Source organism: Heptranchias perlo, chromosome 1 (genome assembly GCF_035084215.1).
Source record: "Heptranchias perlo isolate sHepPer1 chromosome 1, sHepPer1.hap1, whole genome shotgun sequence".
Lineage (NCBI taxonomy): Eukaryota > Metazoa > Chordata > Chondrichthyes > Hexanchiformes > Hexanchidae > Heptranchias > Heptranchias perlo.
In genome coordinates, this window is record NC_090325.1 from 144979412 (window position 1) to 145004706 (window position 25295).

A 25295-nucleotide genomic window follows, 5' to 3' on the forward strand; every position below is an offset into this window, starting at 1 on the left:
CCGACGGCCAGGCATGCAACCATCCGACTGATGTTCACGGCCTCCTCCCCCGCATCTGTCAACTGGACTACTTGTGGTGGTCCGCCTCAAGTTCTACTCCTCTCTCCTGCATTTTGAGCTCTCTTCTACAAGGGTAGAAAGAACAGACCTGTGACTGACTGAAGGTGATGTGTTCACCTGATGGATGCATTGCTTTGGGTGAGGCTGACAATGAAACAGATGCATCAGACGGTGAATATCAGACAGATATATCACATTGCATCAGGATTTGGGTAGGTGGCAGTAGTGGGTGCATAAATGGGGAGGTGCACAGAAAGTGACGGGTAGTTGATGAGACTTAAGTGGGTGTGAAGAGTGATGTGATAGAGGAGGCTTGCCAACACAGAGTAAGGGAGAGGGTTCTTTTCACTGGATGTGGGTGAATCACAACTGTATTCACTTTTCCTGACCTGGTTAGGTCATTAAACCGCTTCCTGCATTGAACCCATGACCTGGGCACCGTGCTCCTACTGCTGAGCTCCTCTGCCACCTCCAGCCACACCTTCTTAGTGGCTGTCAGCTGGGTTCAGGACGTCCTTCCTGCTTCTCACATCAGCCAGTAGCACCTCACGGAAAGCATTGGTGAACCTGGGTGCTGCCTTAGATTCATAGAAAGGTTACAGCACGGAAGGAGGCCATTCAGCCCATCGAGTCCGTGCCGGCTCAATGCAAGAGCAATCCAGCTAGTCCCATTCCCCCGCCCTTTCCCCATAGCCCTGCAATTTTTTTCCTTTCAAGTACTCTACTCATGGACTCACCAACAAGTGGAAATAGTTTCTCTCCATTTACCTCATCAAAACCCTTTATAATCAGACTACCTCTTAACCTCTGCTCTAATGAGACAAGCTCATGTTTTTCTAGTCTCTCCTTATAACTAAAACCTTTCATCCCTGGTATGATCTTAGTGAATCGCTTCTGCACCCTCTCCATGACCTTGACATCCTTCCTAAAGTACAGTGCCCAAAAACTGAGCGCAATATTCTAACTGTGGCCTAACTAATGATTTATGTAGGTTTAATGGTACCTTTTTACTTTTGCATCTACAATCCTCTGTGCATTTATTTTAAACAACTTTATCAAATTGTTCTCGCAATTTCAAAGATTTATGTAGCTGTACCCTTAAGTCTCTGTTCCTCTACTCCTTTTAAAGTTTAATCTTTTAAGTCCTGATTTTAACCCGGAGCGGGAATAGGGCGGGCAAGGTGCGAGGTGAGCACCAACACCCCCCGCTCCACACCCCCACCCCTGCCCGACCTTGGCAGCATGAGGCCTGGGCGATTTTAACACCCAGGTTTCATCTGCATATCTCCAGTCAGAAATGGGAAGGAAGCGGCAACTAGCTGGCGGACGAGAGCAGCATTTCGAGCAACAGGAGCCCACCGGCCCACAGCCGGCAACAAGGTAAGTCACAGGGATAAGGTTTCAGGAGAGTCATACATTTGGGAAGGGGGAGCCAGCGGCAAAGGAGGCCTCAGCTTTCCTCTCGGGACCCTAAGGAGCACTCCTGGGTAAATGGAGTTGAGGTACAGATCAGCCATGATTTAATTGAATGGCAGAACAGGCTAAAGGGGCTGAAGGGCCTGCTCCTGTTTTTTTTAATCATTTATGGGATGTGGGCATCGCCGGTAAGGCCAGCATTTATTGCCCATCCCTAATTGCCCTGAGAAGGTGGTGATGAGCCGCCTTTTTGAACCGCTGCAGTCCGTGTGGTGAAGGTACTCCCGCAGTGCTGTTAGATAGGGAGTTCCAGGATTTTGACCCAGCAACGATGAAGGAACGGCAATATATTTCCAAGTCAGGATGGTGTTACTTGGAGGGGACCGTGCAGGTGGTGGTGCTCCCATGCGCCTGCTGTTCTTGTCCTTCTAGGTGGTAGAGGTCACGGGTTTGGGAGGTGCTGTCGAAGAAGCCTTGGCGAGTTGCTGCAGTGAATCTTGTAGATGGTACACACTGCAGCCACAGTGTGCTGGTGGTGAAGGGAGTGAATGTTTAGGGTGGTGGATGGGGTGCCAATCAAGTGGGCTTCTTTGTCCTGGATGGTGTCGAGCTTCTTGAGTGTTGTTGGAGCTGCACTCATCCAGTCAAGTGGAGAGTATTCCATCACACTCCTGACTTGTGCCTTGTAGATGGTGGAAAGGCTTTTGGGAGTCAGGAGGTGAGTCACTTGCCCGCAGAATACCCAGCCTCTGACCTGCTCTTGTAGCCACAGTATTTATGTGGCTGGTCCAGTTAAGTTTCTGGTCAATGGTGACCCCCAGGATGTTGATGGTGTGGGTTTCGGTGATGGTAATGCAGTTGAATGTCAAGGGGAAGTGGTTAGACTCTCTCTTGTTGGGAATGGTCATTGCCTGGCACTTGTCTAGCGCAAATGTTACTTGCCACTTATCAGCCCAAGCCTGGATGTTGTCCAGGTCTTGCTGCACGCGGGCACGGACTGCTTCATTATCTGAGGGATTGCGAATGGAACTGAACACCGTGCAATCATCAGCGAACATCCCCACTTCTGACCTTATGGTGTTCCCATGTTCCTAAAGGGCATGAGGAGCAACTGCAATTAGACTAAGTGGCTCATGTGGAGAAAAACCAATGCTGACTAGATGGCATGACTGTGGAGAGAGGGTGGGGATTGGGGGTAAGAAGTGTCTAGTCGGGACTCTCCAGACCTCATGAGTGTGGGGCAGGCTTGATGGACCATCTGGTCTTTGCCTACTTGTCACTTTCATATGTTAGAATGTTAGGGCATAGAAAAAAGACATACAGTGATTCTTTTCAAAAATAGCCCAGGAATTACTTAACTGATTTTTTCACCTTACAGTTTTGAAATTGAAATAATTTTTACAAGGGCACATCTGTTGAATATTGACAAGATATGATGTGGGAAGTTTTACAAGCAGAAAGCAGCAGGGAGCAGTTAAAATGGAGAGGGAGACTTACCCACTCCGTTCCTGCACCGATCTGGCTGACGAAAGCCGGCGAGATCCTTCTTCAAAAATGCAGATCGGGCTCCAATGATGTAATCAGGGCCCAATTGTTATTTTTACCTGAGGCTGGAGTGGTGGATCAGTGGTGGCTTCACCACAAGGCCAAAGGTGCCAAAATCTAGATGCAGGGCCAAAAGCGGCCCAGGTAAGTGTGAATTTTGTACAGGTGTCCTTGTGGGCCAGGGGGAGCAGGAACGTTCCTCCTGGCCCACAAGGAAACCATGGGCCTCCCCTGCCCCGGGTTGGCCTCCCCTGCCCCGGGTTTACCTCCCCCTCCTGTCCGTGATTCCTACCACCCACCCACCTCCGATCTACTTCCCGACGACTTTCGGCCATTTTGATCAGGAAGTCAACAAGCGGCAGTGCAAATGTAAAATCGGCCGAGCCTTCCTGCTACTGCTCCCAGACAAGCCAGTTGCTCACTAGGCTGCACTCCCACCCGGGAGCTTTTCTATTTAGCTGGAACTCGTTCCTTCTCTCCCCCCTCTCCGCCACTTGTGGGAGGAAATAGCACTATTAACAAATGCTTCCAAATTACTTTTAGTTGTTTAGTCTCTGTGAACCCCTGTCTCTCTACCTCACCCTGTACCTGAAAGCTTGTAAAACTGATACCAATATGCACATTATGTTGACAAACTGATATCAATGTGTGTTCCTGTAAATACTGTGCAAAAATGTACAGCTGCACAATAACGTAAACCACTATAGATTTTTTTATTTTCATTCTTTTGAAGCTAACAAAAATCATTTCTACGAGGGGCCCACCTTTCCGATGTAATCTGCTGAGCTGGCTGACTTCCCTTGCTCCAAATCTCTTGAGGGAACCTTTGATGAATAAATCTAAAAAAAATTTGAAAAGGGTCAACCCAGCAATGATAAAAAATTGACAGAATGCTGAAGATATATCTGTAGTTGAAATACCAGTTAAAAATAAGAAAAATTCCATGTTCTAGCTTACTTTGTGAGCTAACAATACAAATCAAAGAAAGGATAGGTTCATTCTATTAGAGATTTTTCAGATGAGTTGTTTCCAGAACAGTTTGCCTGAAAAATTCCACTGTTGAGCCACCACGTTGGATGCCACAGCAATTTTGTGTTGTAAAGGTAGTAATACTTACTGCAATGCAGGCTTTTTTCTTTTTTTGTTATTTTATTTTCTCTTTTTCCTGATGATTCCCCCATCTCTTTTGAAGGTGCTAACTTGTTGGTGAACAGTTAGTTCCACAGGTGCAGGCAGCCTTCTGGTACTTCAACAAAGTTGCTATTCCTCATGTTTGAACCTACATACTGAGGGCTGCAGTTTTACAATGAGCTGGGAATCCCATCCGGTCACAATGAGCACTGGGCTTCTGGGCTTAGGTCCACTTTAATATTATTGGTGGGCTCCCAAAGTATTTGCATGGCCACCGGGTCACCTGCCTCAGGTCGGGGAAGAGAAACGGCTGTGGCACAGCACATTGAAATTTTTCTTAATCTCCCGCTTGCCAAATACAACTGATTGCCCTGCATTTGATTGCATCAGACAAGGCATATCTTTCATTTTTAAACCATCCCGCTGCCAACTCAGTAATGCTGGATGCCAGGCAGCAGTCAGCGTTGCTAAGGTGTTGATGATGGGAAATACATCAGGTGATGTATTCCCATCATTATAGTCTAATTTTCACGTCACCAATTCTAGGAAGAAATCCTAGAATTAGCAGTGAGTTCCAGGAATCCAGTAGAATCCCGATGGGTTCCATGGGCCATCTCCCATTCCTAATCACTCACGGAAAATCCACCCCTCGGATATTTAATATCCACAGGGATCATCACAGCAAAACAAAATCCTGTTCTTACCCTATGGCCCTGATATTAGCGGGGAAGCGGGATGGCAGCGGCGGGGGGGGGGGGGGTGGCGATTGGGCACGTGGGTAACCCGCCCAATAAAATCTGTCCGTTCCCCACGCGATCACGGGTCAATTGGAGCCGGTGTTAACGTGACTTCCGCGCTTGTCGTCCGAAAGCTGCGCAGCGGGCGGACTACGTACATGCATCACAGGGTGTCAGCTGGAGGAGCTCGACCTCCAGGCTGCTCCTGGAGTAAACACCCACACAGCACACTGGAGCAGCACAGGGGCAAGGCTGCTTCTAGATTTAATGATTCTTCACTCCAGGTGCTACTGGATGGGGTGAGGAGGAAGGATGTCTTCTACCCGGCAGACAGGAGGAAGTGACCTGCCTCTACCACCAAGAAGGCCTGGCTCGAGGTGGCAGAGGAGGTCACCTGCAGCAGCAACATCTCCCGCACCTGGATCCAGTGCAGGAAGTGCTTCAATGATCTAACTAGGTCAGCCAAAGTGAGTTCACTTACTAATTCTCCTACATACCGTCTTCCACATCACCGTCCTCACCCCCCAACTCATTCTGCACTGCCAACACTATTCTGTCATATCACTCCTCACACCCACTGAAAGCTCATCCTCAACTTACGTGCACTTCCTCAGCAGTTCCTTACCTCCCCATTAGTCACCCCACCATTACCACTCAACCCAATCCTTGTACAATGTCATTGCTCTGTCTCATGCTCACCCTCTGACGCATCTATTTCACGGTCAGCCGCACCCAAACCAATGCATTCATCGGTTGGCCACGTCGCCATCACTCACTCACGCATCTGTACTTTCTCCCCTTATAAGAGAAGAGAGCCCAGAATGCACGGGAGAGGGCGAGGACCGGAGGGGGGCTGCAACAGATAGTTGTCCTCACAGACGCAGGGTAGGAGGCGCCAGAGCTGAGCCGCACCTTGAGTGCCTGTCTGTCAGGGTTGCCGAGACTGGCACCCGACAAATGTCTGGTGACAGAACTTTAACATTCAGCACATACAATATGAATTGATGTTAACATGCCTTGCCATCTTCAGCATCTCAGTACGCTCATCGCAACATAACACATCTGTGATGATGCTTATTATTGCCTTCTGTTCTCTCACAGGGCCTTCAGTGACTGGCGTGATGGCAGAGGGCAATTCCTCAGGGGACCTGCTGGCCTCTGAGGGTGCACTATCACATCTGAGCAAGCCATCCACCAGCGCAGATACGCACACCTCGGTGGGTCCCAGTCTGCATTTAGTTGGGTTGGATTCTGGTGAGTTACCACACATATGTGAGCACGAGCAGACACTGGTGGCAAGGGCAGCTGTGGAGAGTCCGCGTCGTTGGGAGCACTCCTCCCCAGGCTCTGCTCAGCTGGACACAGATGCTGAACCCTGGGGGTCACCCTTTAAAAGGAGAATGATCGAGGGGTAGCAGCACACTTGCGAGGTGCTGGAACAGGTGCCACGCGCACTCTCCACAATAGCGCAGAGGATGGAGGAGTCGAACTCCTGCATGAGTGAAATGGTGGCACAGGTACGGGAGAGAATCTCTGAGATACTGTCACAAGGACGTGAGGGCATCTCTGAGGTAGTGTTGCGGGTAAGTGCGGGAATGCCTGCAATGGAGGGAAGACTAGCCTCCATGGAGCTTCAAGCACGGCTCACAAATGAATCCATTCAGGCCCTGACAACAGCCGTTCGGACTCAGGGTGAACAACATTCTGCCGCCTTAAACAGGCAGGCGGATACACTAGCACTGGTCTTACAAGGCTTCACACACGTCCTCCAAACTGTCATCCCGCAGAGTGGTAAGAGTGCTGTGGGCCTGGCCCAGGGGAGGGATTATGGCGAAAGGGTACTTGGAAGCGGGGACACCACTCGAAGCGCCCCCATGTCTCACCCGTTGCCCCCTCTCAACCAGTATCCGCAATGCTGCCTTCTCTCCAGGTGGCCAAGTCTGCCCCTGCACAGGTGTGGGTGGAGCAGTCTTTGGAGGGGCCCTCACGGGCACCAAAACCCAGAGGGTGTATGCCCAAAGCATCTGATCGATCAGGGCATGAACAAGAGCAACCTGCCACTACCTCTGCTGCAGCCACAGGGGATGCACCACGTAGAAGTAGTCGGAAGCGAAAGGCGAAGGTTTGGTAAGCACGAAAGGGATGCACAAGAATGTTTGACGGTTGGTCGTGTTTTTTATTTATATTTGCTTTTTGTTAAACTCACATTAAATATTATTATTGTCACCACTACTGCTAGGCCTTGGCCATGCTTGACTGGCTTCCGTGATAAGGCCCTTTCATGAGGTTCACCATGAACGCCCACACTTAATGCCACCCATGAGGTCACTCTACAGTGTGTGTATGTATAGATGCAGGACTGTTTTGTGCAGAGTTGGGGGGGTGCTGGCATGGGTGCTGCTCTATCCAGGTGGTGTGAGGACTGGACTCTTCACACTGTGATATTAGGAGAACCGTTCACATATCAGTGACTCCCTGGCCTCACGAGCAGCCAGGTGAGCCGCTGTTCTACCCATGGCTTGCTCCTGTTCCTCCTCCACCACCTCCTCTTCCTCTGCCTCCTCCTTCTCCTCCTCCGCCTCCTCCTCCTTCTCCTCAATGTGGGTGGCAGATGTGGATCAGGCCTCCTCAAGCGGCACCCCTCTCTGTTGTGCCACGACTATAATGTGTCCCACTCTCTCTTGTGCGTATTGAAGCGCTCCCCCAGAACGATCAAGGCACCAGAAGCGCATCTTGAGCAGCCCTATAGCATGCTCAGTTGTAGACCTGGTAGCAATGTGGCTGTCACTATATCGACGCTGTTGCTCGGTGGTTGGGTTCCTCAGAGGTGTTATGAGCCACGTGTGCAGGGGGTATCCCTTGTCCCTGAGGAGCCAGCCCTTACGGGTGTTTGGTGCGTGGAAGAGGGGCGGGATGTTGGATTCCCGGAGGATGAAGGAATTGTGGCAGCTGCCAGGGTATCTGGCGCACAAGGAATCTCTTGCGGTGGTCACAAACGAGCTGAGTGTTGATGGAGTGGTAGCCCTTCCTGTTGATGAACAGTCCTGGCTCATGTGGAGGTGCTTGTATTGCTATGTGGGTGCAATTGATTACACCCTGCACCCGTGGGAAGCCAGTCACAGCGTGGAATCCCACTGTCCTCTCCGTCTGGCTGAGGTTGACCATGGGGAAGTTGACGTAGCGTGAGGCCCTGCAAAACAAGTCATCGGTGCCCTGCCTTATGCACTCGTGCAGACGACTGAGAAACCCCGGCGATATCCCTGGTGGCACCCTGGAATGATTCGGAGGCAAAGAAGTTGAGGGCAGTGGTGACTTTAACAGCGACAGATATGCTGCTCGGCCCAGCTGGGAGCAGCTCAGCATGAAGGAAGCTGCAGATGTTTGCGACTACCTGGTGACTGACTCTTAGCCTTCGTATGCCCTGCTGCTCAGAGAGGTCCAGGAAGCGGAGCCTTGATCTGTAGACCCTGTTGCGAGGATAGAGCCTCCTGCGATGTCGCTCTCTCTGTTGTTGCCCTCCGTGCTCCTGTGCAGGTGCCTCTGGCTCAGCACTGTGTTGTGGCGCTCCATGTGGCGGAGGTGGACGGCGTGCCTTGCGAGGCTGGTAATGTTGCTCGTCCTCGGATGAAGTGATGAATGCACCCATGGCGCTCCCCATCCCTGACGGTGTCAGTTTGAGGGGGTCTGCAAAGTAGTTAAATATGTTTGCACAGCAGAGTTTTGAATGTAAAGTAAAAATTTTGAGTGGAAGCACAAAGGTGTTGCAGCCAAAACTTTGTCTGAAGTGACAGAGTGCCCTGCTGCAATAAATGACATTTTCTCCCCATCTATCAAATAAGAATTTGCATCTCCCACTGGCTGCTGGCTGAAACACACCTGTTGCAACAGGGAGTGTTTCCCACAGCATGAGAAACACGCTGAGGAACCTTCAAAATTGCACCCCTGCCAAAATGTCTAGTCAATCAAGTAGTTCAAGTACCTCAACTATCGGACAAACTATGCAAATTATCATCCCACCAGCTTTAATTGCCGGTGGGACTCCCGCATTCGGGAGGCGCGCGTGCACCCGGACGCGTCACTGGGGAACCTGGAAGTCAGCGGGTTGGAGCCAGGCTCCGAACCTGCTAGGCATTTTAGCGATTTTCGGAGCCCCCCCCGCCCCCAAGCACCTGCTCCATCACCTGAAAATCGGACCCTATGTGCAATTTCCATCAGGGGTCACTAGATAGCAATCAGTAGCTGGAAACATGGGTAAGTATTTTTCCTCTCTTCCTCAGTAGAGGGACAATGGCCAGTTGTAGCACCCCTACTGTCACCCCAACTGTGATCAGATAATTCAGCACAATCTGGAGACTAAAACTGGGACCTTCCTTGTTACTACAGGGGTGAATTTCCTCGGGGCTTCTCCGGCTCCGCTGCTGTAACTTCAACGGACCCCTTAAATGGGGTTTCCCTCAAAATTCTGCCAAAGTTACGACAGTAGAACAGGAAAAGCCCTGAGAAAATTGAGCCCCATGAGCTCAGCACCCACCGAGTGGTTCCTTTTCCCAGTAAGCCCTCAGAGAAGCCACACTGGAAACCTCTTTAATGCAGTTTACATATTTTTATTAAAACTAAGATCAGATTAATACATTTGTAGTATCACGAGAGATTGGTGACATGGTGACATTATCATACCATCATCTCTACCATTATGTTTTGCTCTAATATAGCAAATTTTTTTGAAAAACACTTCAAACTGAGACACCACTCCTTTAACTGTATTTCTTCTACCAATGCACCTTCCTGATTTTCCATTCAAATGACAAATGTTCCCGTCATGCAAGGCTTTTCGCTGGAAGGGCTAATTTGTAGATTTTACCCCTATGTCTATGTACATGTCTCTTCAGATTGTATATAAAAGAAAATCTAATACAGTAATTAAATCAATTTAAACTGCTCCGAATAATAGCTGATTTTTGTAACATCATTATACCTAAGTACAGTCATCATTATGATAACAGTTCAAGAACATAAGATTTAGGAGCAGTAGGCCATACGGCCCCTCGAGCCTGCTCCGTCATTCAATAAGATCATGGCTGATCTTCTACCTCAACTCCACTTTCCTGCCCTATCCCCATATCCCTTGATTCCTTTAGTGACCAATAATCTATCGATCTCGGGTCTTGAATATACTCAACGACGGAGCATCCACAGCCCTCTGTGGTAGAAAATTCTGAAGATTCACAACCCTCTGAGTGAAAACATTTTTCATCATCTCAGTCCTAAATGGCCGACCCCTTATCTTGAGACTATGACCCCTAGTTCTAGACTCTCTAGTCAGGGGAAACAGCCTCTCAGCATCTACCCTGTCAAACCCTCTAAGAATTTCATATGTTTCAATGAGATGACCTCTCATTCTTCTGAACTCAAGAGAATATAGGCCCATTCTACTTAATCTCTCCTCATAGGACAACCCTCTCACCCCAGGAATCAATCTAGTAAACCATCGTTGCACCCCCTCTAAGGCAAGCATATACTTCCGTAGATTTGAATATTAAATGCTTTCTAAATATGTATTTATCAATATAAATGTTACACAATAAAAATATTTGCTGAACCTGTACATGGTGAATATTATTGGGTAAGATTTGAGTATGAAGCACTGAAAATTTTGCAATTTCATAGTGCAGTATTTGCTTTGCTGCCTCAGTTTCATAATACAAGCTGCCACAGGATTGAGTCATCTGCTGTCAGTGATCTGCACACAACATATGGAACAGAGATGACTCTTCCCATGGAAGTGAAAATAACCACAGCAAGAAGCTTTCATACCATTGCATTCTTCCAAGCCACCCCAGGAGACATCTCCACGTCAAGCAGTCTGCACTTCACGCCTGTATCAGAAAGTGACAATTTCCATGTTTGCAGTTGATAACAGCTTCATCACTTTTCCGACCACACCCTTCAACCAGACGAAATCAAAGTTCTCAGCTGAGGGCTCAATTTCTGCCCCACCACCAAAATGGACCCCATCGGTCTCGCGGCGGACACAGAGGAATTCATCAGGAGAATGAGACTCCGGGAATTCTTCCACAAATCCCAAGATTTCAGCAGCGAACCCGATGAGACAATCAACGATCCGGAACAGCAGACAGAGGGATCCGCGGTACAGCAACCGAAGAAGAAAGAGTCAAACTGGACTCCTCCGGAGGGTCGCTGCCCTAAGCTTGACATGTATGCTCAAGCTGTCAGGAGATGCGTCAATGCCAGATTCATCAGCCGCACTCACAAGACAGTCCAGAATGTCACCCGAGCACAACGCAACGCCATCAACGCTCTCAAGACCAACCGCAACATCGTCATCAAACCAGCGGACAAAGGAGGAGCCATTGTCATACAGAAGAGAACGGACTATTGCAAAGAAGCATACCGACAACTGGACAACCAGGAACACTACAGACAGTTACCCGCAGATCCGACCAAAGAACACACCCACCAGCTCAACAAACTGATCAAGACCTTCGATCCAGACCTTCAAAGCATCCTACTCGTTCTCATCCCACGTACTCCCCGCGTGGGAGACTTCTACTGCCTCCCAAAGATACACAAAGCCAACACACCCGGACGTCCTATCGTATCAGGCAACGGAACCCTGTGTGAGAACCTCTCTGGATACGTCGAGGGCATCCTGAAACCCATCGTACAGGGAACCCCCAGCTTCTGTCGCGACACTACAGACTTCCTACACAAACTCAGCACCCACGGACCAGTTGAACCAGGAACACTTCTCACCACGATGGACGTCTCGGCACTCTACACCAGTATACCCCACGATGACGGCATCGCTGCAACAGCCTCAGTACTCAACACCAACAACAGCCAATCTCCAGACGCCATCCTACAACTCATCCGCTTCATCCTGGATCACAATGTCTTCACCTTCGATAACCAGTTCTTTACCCAAACACAGCCATGGGGACCACATTCGCACCCCAATATGCCAACATTTTCATGCACAAGTTCGAGCACAACTTCTTCACTGCACAGGACCTCCAACCAGCGCTACACAGCAGATATATCGATGACATTTTCTTCCTATGGACCCACAGCGAAGAATCACTGAAGAGATTACACGATAACATCAACAAGTTCCATCCCACCATCAAACTCACCATGGACTACTCCTCAGAATCAGTTTCTTTCTTGGACACACAAATCTCCATCAAAGACGGGCACCTCAGCACCTCACTCTACCGCAAGCCCACGGACAACCTCACGATGCTCCACTTTTCCAGCTTCCACCCCAACCACGTCAAAGAGGCCATCCCCTATGGACAGGCCCTGCGAATACACAGGATCTGCTCAGACGAGGAGGAACACGATGGACACCTACAGACGCTGAAAGACGCCCTCGTAAGAACGGGATATGACGCTCGACTTGTCGATCGACAGTTCCGACGGGCCACAGCGAAGAATCGCATAGACCTCCTCAGAAGACAAATATGGGACGCAACCAACAGAATACCCTTCGTCGTCCAGTACTTCCCCGGAGCGGAGAAACTACGCCATGTTCCCCGCAGCCTTCAACATGTCATCGATGACGACGAACACCTCGCTAAGGCCATCCCCACGCCTCCACTACTCGCCTTCAAACAGCCACCCAACCTCAAACAGACCATCGTTCGCAGCAAATTACCCAGCTTTCAGGAGAACAGCGTCCACGACACCACACAACCCTGCCATGGCAACCTCTGCAAGACATGCCGGATCATCGACACGGATACCACCATCACACGAGAGGACACCACCCACCAGGTGCACGGTTCATACTCCTGTGACTCGGCCAACGTTGTCTACCTCATACGTTGCAGGAAAGGATGCCCCGGAGCATGGTACATTGGCGAGACCATGCAGACACTGCGACAACGGATGAACGGACACCGCGCAACAATCGCCAGACAGGAGGGTTCCCTCCCAGTCGGGAAACACTTTAGCAGTCAAGGACATTCAGCCACCGATCTTCGGGTAAGCGTTCTCCAAGGCGGCCTTCGAGACACACGACAACGCAAAATCGTTGAGCAGAAATTGATAGCCAAATTCCGCACCCATGAGGACGGCCTCAACCGGGATCTTGGGTTCATTTCACGGTACACGTAACCCCACCAGCAAGGGGAAAAAAAGTTATCTGTTTTTAATATTCTCTCTCTCTCTCTCTCTCTCTCACTGTGCCATTTGGGTCTCCTTCTCTCTGTCTGTGTAATTTGACACAATGTATATTCAGTGTACTGGGACGTACTGTTCTCCGTGGCTAATCTGTCTGAACACCAACGACACCTTTTGATTGGTGTGATGGTGTCCCAGCCTAATATAAGATATGCGATTTGAGAACCTTTCACTCATTCACCTGACGAAGGGGATAATCTCTGAAAGCTTGTGATTTTAAAATAAATTTGTTGGACTATAACCTGGTGTTGTAAGATTCCTTACATCAGTGGAAATGAGGCATTATCTGGACAGGACACATCACTTTCTCTGGACGGCAGGGTTCCCTTGAGTGGAAAAAGTTGTACACAGTACCCATGTCGGCATCAGGATTTTTCATATCAAGCCCATGGCCTTCTGAAAGAGAAAGAGCTTTCATTAAATTACTGTTCAGATCATATTTGACTATAGAAACATCATCATGCACCTTAATGGCCATTATCTGCAAAGCAATCATGATGCCTTCATTGTTCGCAGTCTACGGTATCTGCATTATTTGAATGAAAAGAAACATTGAATAGATTGCTCTTAGGAGATGTGGGTTATCAGCTGTTTCCAACTTCTTATGCTGTTTCTCTGAAGGTTCTATTGATTTCCCACCAAAATTATGGCAGAAGATTGGAAGAAACCCCTGTAGAATTTTAGGGCCAATGTCTATAAACTCAACATGGTAACATTTTTGAAACAAAAACAACCTTTATTAGAAGGCTGACAGGTTTATTGTAGCAACATTTCTAGGTAAAATTTGCTATTGAAATAAAATTACAAATTCATCTAAACTCCACTTTTAATGAATGTGCACCTCAGAGTTTTAGATACGGTTTTATGCCCATCACTTCCCACATAGCAAAGTTGATGCAAATGTAGATCATAATTTGTAAGTTCAGTGGCACAATATCTTTTATGTATTTGGTTGGTTGATCAAAAAGTGACACAGCAGATGCTCAGTGCTTCCTTTCAGTGTGTGAGGGAAAATCGAATAGTAGGTTATTTGTCTTTTACCTCCACCTCCCTCAGCAAGTTCCAAGAATACCATTTACAGAATGGTATTTAAAATTGGACAAATGAAATGCATTTCTTAGGCGTCAGTCTTGGCTCACTGGTAGCACTCTTGCCCCTCAGTCAGAAAGTCGTGAGACTTGAGCACATAATCTATGCTGACACTTCAATGCAGTACTGAGGGAGTGCTGCACTGCCAGAGCTGCCGCCTTTCTGATGAGACACTAAACCAAGGCCCTGCCTGCCCTCTCAGGTGCAAAAGATCACATGACACTATTTGAAGAGGAGCAGAGAAGTTCTCCCAGTGTCCTGGCCAACATTCATTCCACATCACAAAAACAGATTATAGTAATTTATTTCATTACTGTTTGTGGGACCTTGCTGTGCACAATTTGGCTGCCATGTGACTACACTGCCATGTATGTATTTTTTTAAAAGAAGGTTTCCTTGTGGGCCATAAGGAACAGGAGTGCTCCTCCAGGCCCCACAAGGAAACCTAAGGCTTACCTTCTCCAACCGCAATTGCCTGACGCTTGCGCCACCGGTCTCACACTCATCTCTCACCCTCAGTTAAAATTATATTTATATTGCATGTGTCTTACACATAAGGTTTAATACTAATTGATGCAAATGTAGATCATAATTTGTAAGTTCAGTGGCACAATATCTTTTATGCTTTCTGGTCTTATCAGGAACATTCAAGTGTACTGTATCAATGCAGTGTCAAATATATTTAATACCGATTTATTTTAAACTTAGTAAGATGGAGCAAAAACAGCAAAAGCCAGTTGGCTGAGAATTTAAAAACGAAATACTTAAAAAAAAAAATTCATTTGCAAGCATCCACGGATTTGTCTGTATGTTCCCCTTCTACTAATTAAACTTTGCTTAAAATATCATCAAAAATATTGTTACGGTTTCTCATTCATACTACCTGTAAATGGGACTGTCTGGGAGACCAATAGTCAGGTGACAACAATTTAATAATTAATACACAATGTACAATACAAAAATGAAGTCCAGATGATTTTGCTAGTCAATTTTCCTACATCAAAGGGCTGAAGATGAATTGGGGAGTCCTACTCGAGTTGTGTAATGTGCTACACGATGGAGCAATACATTGCTTTGATAAAATGTTTACAAATAAAAAAAAATGGACTGAATGCCATATTTTAAACTGTTTTAAAAATGTCATTAAAGGATTAAGCTAAATTCTTCAAGACACAGCATAAGTTTTTGAGGAAGAATGAAGTATTTTATTAAAGCCTATATTTTTTTATTTGTATTTCGATCACCTAAATTATACGGGGTTAAGGTTGTCTGAAATCAAACATCTCTGAAAGCTAAAATCAGTCACTGGATTCAGTTAACATTTGTGAATGACTTGGATGTTGCAGGTCAGCTGGATAAAGCTGCTGAGCATTATGAGGTATTCTATCAACTCACTGTGGGAAAGACGTGGCAGGATGAGAATAGCTGCAGTCACTTTGCACAGGCCTGTGCGAATCTCTGGAGGATTTACACATTACTAGCAGATGAAAAGCTTGGAAGTGAACAATACAAAGAGGCAATCAAAAGTCTCAGAAAAGCTTATGACATAGCTAAAGAAGGTGGGTGGAAAATTACATTCTCAGTTCCTGCGTTTTCTGTGGTAACCCTCTCTCTGGAGTAGACTGAAAATCATTGTGCACTTGACTGGGTGATTGTGTGAATTTTAAAGATAGATAGAAATAATGTTACACCTGCATATATAATCCCAGAAACTGAATCAGTTGAAGTGTTTTTAAAAGTGCTTATTTTGTTCTTATATGCTTGAGAGTAAATTTTGTCAAGATTAAAGTTTTGGAAATGAAAATTAAACTTTTTCTAAAACTGTAAAATTGAACTTATGGACATTTAAAAGTTAAAGACGCTGGGGATAAATTGGGCCACCTAGCCCCCCATTTTTCAGGCGCTGTGCGGCCTTCTAAGCTCCCAAAATGGTGGGCAGGAAGCGCACAAGCGCCAAATTGGGTAAGGACAAACAAGAGATATCCTTTGCCCATGCCTGAAGCTGGCGTTAAGCTGCACTCAGGAAAACTAACCCAAAAGATGGCCTGAAATAAAAAGATGTTACTTTCTACAATCACCATCCCGAACGCTGGCACTGTCGGACCCGAGATCCCTAACCTCCAACAATTGATCACGATCCCCCAACCCCTGATCTCCCGCCCCCCACCAGCCCCATCTTTCCCTCCCCAAGCCCAATTGCCCCAGCCCCACCTCTCTCTCCCCGAAGCCTGATCTCCCCCTCCCTGAGGCCCGATCTCTCCCTCCCCGAGGCCCAATAGCCCACCCCCCAGCCCAATCTCTCCCTCCCCGAGGCCCAATCTCTCCCTCCCCGAGGCCCAATAGCCCACCCCCCCAGCCCAATCTCTCCCTCCTCGAGGCCCGATCTCTCCCTCCCCGAAGCCCGATCTCTCCCTCCTGAGGCCCAATAGCCCCTTGGCCCGATCTCTCCCTGCTCGAGGCCTGATCTCTCCCCCACCGAAGCCCAATCGCCCCCCCCCGCCACCCCGCGAGGCCCAATCTCTCCCTCCTTGAGGCCCAATTTCTCCCTTCTCGAGGCCCGATCTCTCCCTCCCTGAAGCCCGATCGCCGCCCCCCCCCCCCCCACGAGGCCCAATCTCTCCCTCCTCGAGGCCCCATTTCTCCCTCCCTAAAGACCCAATCACTCTCCTTACTGAGGACTGATCACGAACCCCCCCCCCCCCCCGACCACCAATGACTTACCTACGTGGTCTCCTCCTGCAGCGCCGTCTTCAGCCTAATGAGGTCTGAGGCCCAATATCCATGGCTCCTCGAACCTCACCATTTGGGCGCAAGATAATTACCCTGTTACCCTGCGCAGTGGGAATGCCCAAAAATGGCACCACCGAATTTCTCCCCCATTATTTCTGCAATAATGTCATGAAGAATTAAACGTTGCTTATTTGTTCAATGTTTGCTGCTGCTGTTTCTTCAGCACTTTGTGAACACAATTAGTGTCTCTTTGAGTTAGAGTGGTGCTAAAGACAACGGGGAAAAAAATTGGATAGGGGCCCTTTTTGGGTGTAGGTAGTGCAATATGCTATTACCCCGTGTCCAGTGACCCCTGCACAGGCCCACCCGAGGATTCACCTGCAATCAGCGTTCCATTCCAGGCCTTGCACGTGGAATCAATGCAATTTGCACTTTCCATCACCGGGGGAGCTCAGTCTCTTAAAGGGAGAATGTTTCTTAGAAATCTCTTAAAGGTAGCTGGTACCTGTTATTTGCTGAAAATAACAGTCTACTGTCTGCACGGAGTCTGAATGGAGATCAGACATTGCACACATAATACATAGATGCAGGTCCCATCCCCATGTTTACACACTGATGAGTTATGTTAAAACATTGAATAAAGGTTGCACACTACTAAATCCCACATCCTCCAATCTGCACGCCAGACCTCACCAATCTGCCGCTCTGGGTTGGTACCAAGCCTGTGAGAGTGCATGCACCAAGGTTCTCTGCTGATGCACTAGAGACCTTGGTGCAAGAGGTGGACAGAAGGATGGATATCCTATATCCGCAGGGGGGTTGGGGGGCAACAGGCCCTCCAGACATATATCCAAAAGGCAGCGGGGACTAAATCAATGCCAGGCGCATAGCATCATGAACATGGATGCAGTGCAGGAAGAAGTTCAATGCTTTGACATGAATGGTCAAGGTGAGTGAGGTCAACTGTTAAGTGGCGTCTCTACCAACTGCACCACGCACTACACCCCCCATCATCCACATACCAACAAACTCTTTCCATCAAGTACTCAACTCTTCCAACCAGATACTTCCTCTTACCCTTACACAATACCACTGTTGCAAGCCGCCCACCGACAACTCACAGGCCACACACACTGGCAGTTATTCAACCATGACAGGCACACCACGCAGACACACGTCCCGCTTTCCTGCAGGAGAAGGTGGCGCATATCAGTAGGCAGCAAGTGGCAGTGGCATTTAGCCCCTCGATTCAATGAGATCATGGTGGACCTGTGACCTAACTCCATACACCCGCCTTAGCCCCATATCCCTTAATACCCTTGGCTCACAGAAGTCTATCAATCTCAGATTTAACATTCACAAGTGAGCTAGCATCAACTGTTGTCTGCAGAAGAGCATTCCAAACGTCTCCCACCCTTTGTGTGTAGAAGCATTTCCTAACTTCACTCCTGCACGCCCTGACTCTAAATGTTAGGCTATGTTCCCACGTCCTAGTATTCAAGACTAGGAGACCTCCAAAAATAGTTACAAATGTCTCGACAGCCAGAAGCAATAATCCAGCCACTAACCTGTAAATCCTGCATGGTGCCTTTAAATAGTGGTCGTGGAGGGTCCTCCAGGCACTCTAAGACACGCTCAGATGGTCGGGGTTAAGACTGTGCGTTGAGTTGAGCGTTAAGTCCTAAAATGGTGTCTATCACTTTTAATCAGCGTTGCACACTGATTGAAGCCATTTTCTCCCTACTTTACATGATTCCAGCGTTCGTTATCTGCGCCTGCGCTAACTCTTATACCAAGATGGCGTCCGGCGCACGTCACGCTGGAAACGTGCATGCACATCCAAGACGCCATCTTGGATGTCGGAGAGATCGTGCAGCGCCGAAATAACGGGCGCTGCACAGCCCAATTTACGCTTATTGTAGAAGTAAATGTTTTTGAATTAATTGGTGATATGCTGACAGATAAAATTGTATCTGCATTCAGTGTGCTTGACAGCCCATATCTTTGAATTCAGATTTAGTTCTTTCAGCAATAAAAATTAAAAAAATAAACATTTGTTTTGTAGCAAAAAATATCTATTAAGTTTGTACTAGATTATCTTTTGCCCTTTATGGTAGTAGGTGGCACAATGGGTAGACACTAGTTTTTCAACTCGGGTGCCAGGGTTCAAATCCAGCCCTGCTAGATAGGGTGAGAGTCTCCTTTACTTGCTGACTCTGCTGTTCTGATTTTGAGGCTGGTACAGCTTTACTGTGCATCTCATCATGTTATGCCTGGTGTGGCAGTGTTTTATGCTGACACTGAGCATTTTTAAATGGAAAGTGTTTCACTCTCCAGCATTAGCGTCTCTCACCTTGAGCTCAAAAATTCACACATCGAAAAAGTTAGTTAAAATGCATAAATAAATTAGGGTTACAATCAAAGTTTCTTCTGATTATCTCACATTAGTCAAACATAAAACAGGAAACCAAATTTTAAGCTCTTTAATACAGTCAATAAGCCCATTATTAAACACTGACCGTAAATTGCTGCTTAGCAAACAAGATATCAATATAAAAACTGAGAGGGCTATCTCTGTGCGTATGTATTTTAAAATTAATTATTTAATTGGAACCAGCTAGATTGATCAAATATATCAGATATATTTTATGGAGATATACCACTAGCACAGTATAAAGTAATACTTGGATTTTCAAATGCTATTTAAATCCAATATTTCTGCCAATTGAACTAGGTCAAACCTTTTCATTTAATGCAAAAATACTGACTAATAAAACACTCATGATGCTATCAAAATAACATACTCTGCACATGTAGAATGCGTGCACACTCAGGACCTGTGTAACCTAGAACTGTTCTTTTGAATTCATTCTAATAATGACTTCATACTAAGATGTTTAAATGGTCTTCAAGAGTCAACGGTAAAGGAATATTAGGAAGACCATGAAAATAGTAGAAAATGCTGACTTTTTCATGACATTCTGTGAAATCTTTTACCATTGACTCTCAGCAACCCTTTTCTTGTTATATGACTGTAGTGATGCCTACTAGGTCTCAAGGATCTCCAAGAAATCTTATGAGTTTCAGTCATTAGAATATTGAATCCTGTTATATGAAGTGTGCTTCCCATGACATTTTAAATGAACAACAAACATAATTTTTCCTTATGACTTTCTATATGATACTAAATAAGTCTTATACTTCTAATATAGTAACATTTCATGAAGAACTACAGAAATGGATGGGAGCTAATAATTTCTTGTCACTATGTGTTTTAGAGAAAATTGAACTTCAAATTCAACAAAACTAAGAACATAATCAGTTCTGACATTCTCAACAGTTAATTATTGTTTGTAACCCAGACTTATGGTGGTCTTTCAGATTTACAACAATGACAACTTGCATTTATTTGGCATCTTTAACATGGTAAAACATCCCAAGGCACCTCGCAAGAGCGTTATCAAACAGAATTTGACACCAAGCCACATAAGGAGATATTAGGACAGGTGACCAAAAGCTTGGCCAAAGAGGTGGGTTTTATGGAGCCTGTTAAAGGAGGAGAGAGAGGTAGAGAAGTGGAGAGGTTTAGGGAGGGAATTCCAGAGCTTAGGGCCTAGGCAGCTGAAGGCACGGCCGCCAATGGTGGAGTGATTAAAATCGGGGATGCACAGGAGGGCAGAATTGGAGGAATGCAGAGGTGTTGGAGTTGGCTGTTTCAAAATTACATGGGGTTTTGATAGATTAGATAAGGAGAAACTGTTTCCACTGGCAGGAGGGTTAGATTGAAGATAATTGGCAAAAGAACCAGGGGCAAGATGAGGAGAAATTTTTTTACACAGTGAGTTTTTATGATCTGGAATGCACTCCCTGAAAGGGTGGTGGAAGCAGATTCAATAGTAACTTTCAAAAAGGAATTGGATATATACTTGAAATTGTATATATATTCTTTTTCATACTCGTTAGGATAATCCAGAAGTTAACCAAGGCTTTAAACTTTTCTAACATTTGATTTCATTAACTGTAAAGCTCTTACAGATAGAAATCCTTACAGCCTTAGTCAGAAGTACAAGTTGAAGCTCAGAATGGTTGAAGTCTTCTGCTTCGGGAGACTGATGGGTTAAATCTCTGTGAACATCCTTCTTGGTTTTCTTCTGGTCTGTCTCCTGGAATGTGTCTCCTCCTTTCACTTTAAAATGGCTGTTCTTATATCACCCGTTGCTGTTAGCAAAAACGGCTGCTGGTGTGTTGTTTTCCCTCTCTCCCTTTCTCATGGTACATAACAAAACAGCTGTCTTGTTATGTTTCCTTATATCTCCTTGTCTTTCTAAAGTACGGAATATCTTGAACTAAGGCCACAGACACATACTTTTAACCAAACAGTAGACGGTAAGCAAAAATCATCATGCACTCTTGAACAGTCAAGTTTAACAGTTCTGTGTTCTATCCTTTGTTGTTAATACTTTAATCAAACTCTGCTCCAAGGTAATCCAGGGTTTCTAGCGCATCCATTTAGTTTTCTTTAAAACTAGTATTAAAAGTCCATGGGCTACAAATTGGGCCGCGTAGCACCTGTTATGTAGGCACTATGCAGACTCCTAAGGACCCAAAATGGTGGCCGGAGTGCACATGCACATTTCTAGCGTGACGTGCGCCAGACGCCATATTGGTAAAGGCATTTGTGCACGTGCAGATAACAAACACCGGCAGCATGTAAAGTGGGGAGAATATGTGGTAGATCAGTGTGCAACTCTGATTTAAAGGGAGAGATGCGATTTTGGAACTCAACGCTCCAGCCAACACACTGTCTTAACCTCGCACTGCTGAACAGGTCTTCGATGGCCTGGAGGATCCCCCACCAGTGCTATTTAAAGGGAGCATGCAGATGTTGTAGGTTAGTTGCTGGATTACTGCTTCTGGTTGCTGATGCATTTGTACCTGTTTTTGGAGGTCTCCTATACTTGGAGAAAGTTGCAATATTATATAGAGAGTGGTCTGGCTGGTCCTGCATTACTGTTGGTGGCATTTAAAACATTGTACTGAACAGGGTTGTTGTCAACCATGGGTGGCCTGCTAGGGCGCCCGCTAGGCTTTGAACACGACTGGGAGCAAGCAGAGAGGCCATGCAGAGCAGATCAAATTGCGAGAAGAGGGGGGAGGAGGCGAAGGGCACTGAGCAAGAGAACATATCTAATGAGGGCCTTCAGGGACCAATTCTCTTACCTGAACCTGAGCGAAGATCAGTGCATTCAACGGCTGTGGTTCACGAAAGAGGTCGTGACGGAGATATGTCAACTGCTGCAGCCACAACTGCAGCCTCAGAGCAGGGCAAGAACAGCACTGCCTGTGGCTGTGAAGGAACTGTGGCGCTGAACTTTTAAGGCTCTGGATCATTTCAGGCCTCTGCTGGCGATATATGTAACATCTCGCAGTTTTCAGAGCATTGCTGAATAAGGGAAGTCACTGAGACTCTGTACGAGCAGCGCCACAGATTCATCACGTTCTCTCTTTTTCAGAGAGAAGCAGAATGAGCGAGCACAAGGGTTTGCTCACATTGCAGGCTTCCCATGGTGCAGGGTGCCATTGACTGCACTCATATTGCCATGCGTGCTCCACATCTCAATTCAGCCATCTTCATGAACAGAAAGGGGTTCCACTCCCTCAATGTGCAGCTGGTGTGCGACCACACGCAGCGCATCATGCAGGTCAGTGCCTGCTACCCTGGCAGCAGTCATGATGCCTTCATTATGCGGCAATCCAATGTCTTTCAACCAGCACGGCAAGTCACTGGGCGACAAGGACTATCCCCTCATGAAGTGGCTCATGACTCCGGTCAGGAACACATGCACACATGCAGAGCAGGCCTACAATGAGAGCCATGCGGCTACACGAAGCATCATCAAGTACTCCATAGGCGTCCTAAAGCAACGCTTCCACTGCTTGGACTGTTCTGGAGGAGCCCTGCAGTACTCAGCTGAACGAGTGTCAAGATTTGTCGTTGTATGCTGTATGCTGCACAACCTCGACCTTATGAGAGGACAGCCCCTGCCACCGCCTTTCCAGCAAAATTAATATATGAAATCAAGTATACAACATTATACTATTCACCCTTGTGCATTCCCTTAGTGCCTATCGTTCGTGTGCTTTTTCCTTTCCTAGTGCTTCTAGGGGGCGTATCCCCAGTGGCTGGAGCATGGATGGTAGAAGGCTGCTGACCTACAATCGAGGAGCGTGCAGATGGCCGTGGAGGATGACCTCGAGCAGTTCTGGGCCGGGAGGTCCCAGCTTCAGACTGCACCATCTCAGCCTGGGCTGCAGCAGTCTGGCCTGGTTGGCTGACAGACAACAGCAAGGGCACTGGCAGAGAGGCAGGGGTGGGAGCAGGAATGCTGTCATCCTGAAATTACCCAGCTTTCAGGAGAACAGCGTCCACGACACCACACAACCCTGCCACGGTAACCTCTGCAAGACATGCCAGATCATCGACACAGATACCACCATCACACGAGAGGACACTACCCACCAGGTGCACGGTTCATACTCCTGTGACTCGGCCAACGTTGTCTACCTCATACGTTGCAGGAAAGGATGCCCCAGAGCATGGTACATTGGCGAGACCATGCAGACGCTGCGACAACGGATGAACGGACACCGCGCAACAATCGCCAAACAGGAGGGTTCTCTCCCTGTCGGGAAACACTTCAGCAGTCATGGACATTCAGCCACCGACCTTCGGGTAAGCATACTCCAAGGCGGCCTTCGAGACACACGACAACGCAAAATCGTCGAGCAGAAATTGATAGCCAAGTTCCGCACCCATGAGGACGGCCTCAACCGGGATCTTGGGTTCATGTCACACTACACGTAACCCCACCAGCGAACAAATGTTATCTGTTTTTAATATAACGGGTCATTGACTGTCTTCCTTCTCTCTCTCTCTCTTTTTTTTGGGGGGTTTGTATATTCGGTGGCCTTTTAGGTGACACTTTTCTGTCTGCTCACTGTGATTGCCTTGGCAACGGGCAGTAATCACCAGGCATTGTTCTGTGATTTTCAAATGCGAAGGATTCGAAAATTTCATTTCCACACCGTTCACCTGACGAAGGAGGAAGCCTCCGAAAGCTTGTGGAATTTAAAATAAATTTGTTGGACTATAACTTGGTGTTGTAAAATTGTTTACAATTGTCAACCCCAGTCCATCACCGGCATCTCCACATCCTGAGAGAGGACAGCAGGTTCGTCTTCCATTGCGCCACTTCCACTTTCCCGGGGTGGCGCCTCAGCAATCCTGGTGATCTGCTGAACAACAGCTCTCTGGAGTACTGTGATGCCCTGGAAGCCTCGTTCCACAGTGGAACCCAGAGCCACGATAGCAGCAGTCTGAGCCTGTAATGCAGCAGTCTGAGTTCCAAATGCACCATTCAGACCTTGGATGGCAGATGTCTGTGCTGCAATGGAAGCTGTGACATTGGCCATCTGATGCTGCATCATGGTGGGTTCCTCAGGTGTGCTGATGAAGGTGACCACCCGTTCCATGGGGATAAGGATGGGCTCCAAGCTCTGCGCAAAGCCCTGTGCCAAATTCGAGGTGGACTCCTCCATGCCCCTTGACATTGCGTGCAGGCTTTCCAGTGCATCAAGCATTTGGTGGTGTACACCTATCAGCCTTCTTCTGAAGCCTTGCCCATCGAAGTCATCATCTGACTCCTCTGCAGCAGAACTAGTGTGGGACCTCACCATCCGGCGAGCTGGCACCTGTGATATCCATTCCCCCCGCCCCAGCTCCTGCGCACTTATGCCCGATGTCTCACCAAGTGCAGATCCCTCCTCTATCCTAGTCTCTACACTACATGTGGCGTCGGTATCTGAGCTGGAGGCTGCGAGTGTCAGACGGTGTGGCTTCATTATCACTGTCTTCCTCCTTCTCCACCTTGGATGGTGTTGGCTTCAGTTCTTGGGTATCTGCAATGACAAAGGGAGACGGGTTGAGTTGCGGAGCGGGAAGAGGAGTAAGTAAGACATGCATGCTGACAACATCTGCAGCACGTGAGTCAGAAAAGATTGTGGGATGAGGGAGATGTGGGAAAGGAGAAGGAGAATTAGGTATGCAGAGACCCTCATCGTCAATACCTCCAGCACCGGCAGTTGCCATGGCCGCAGTGGCGGCCCGCCCAATGATCGCCAGCACTGTCTCCTCCATGGGGTGAAGGCGTGTAGGCGTGCCTGTCCTCCCTCAGGTCTTTCCTGCTGCTGGCTATTATACGCCACCTTCTCCTGCAAGACAGAGGGAAGGTGTTTGGGTGATGCGGCTGTCATAGTTGAATAGCTGCCAGTGTGAGTGACTTGTGAGTTGCAGGTATGTGACTTGCAAGAGTGGTACTATGT

At 47.5% G+C, this 25295-nt stretch overlaps 1 protein-coding gene across 1 annotated transcript in view; it reads left to right on the top strand.

The window, feature by feature from the left end:
• ttc29 (tetratricopeptide repeat domain 29) overlaps positions 1-25295 on the top strand; it is a 413904-nt gene that overhangs the window by 153006 nt on the left and 235603 nt on the right. Inside the window, exon 6 of the mRNA XM_067968048.1 lies at positions 15530-15742. Within this exon, the coding sequence (XP_067824149.1) occupies positions 15530-15742 (213 nt within the window). The remainder of the gene's footprint in view (positions 1-15529; positions 15743-25295) is intronic.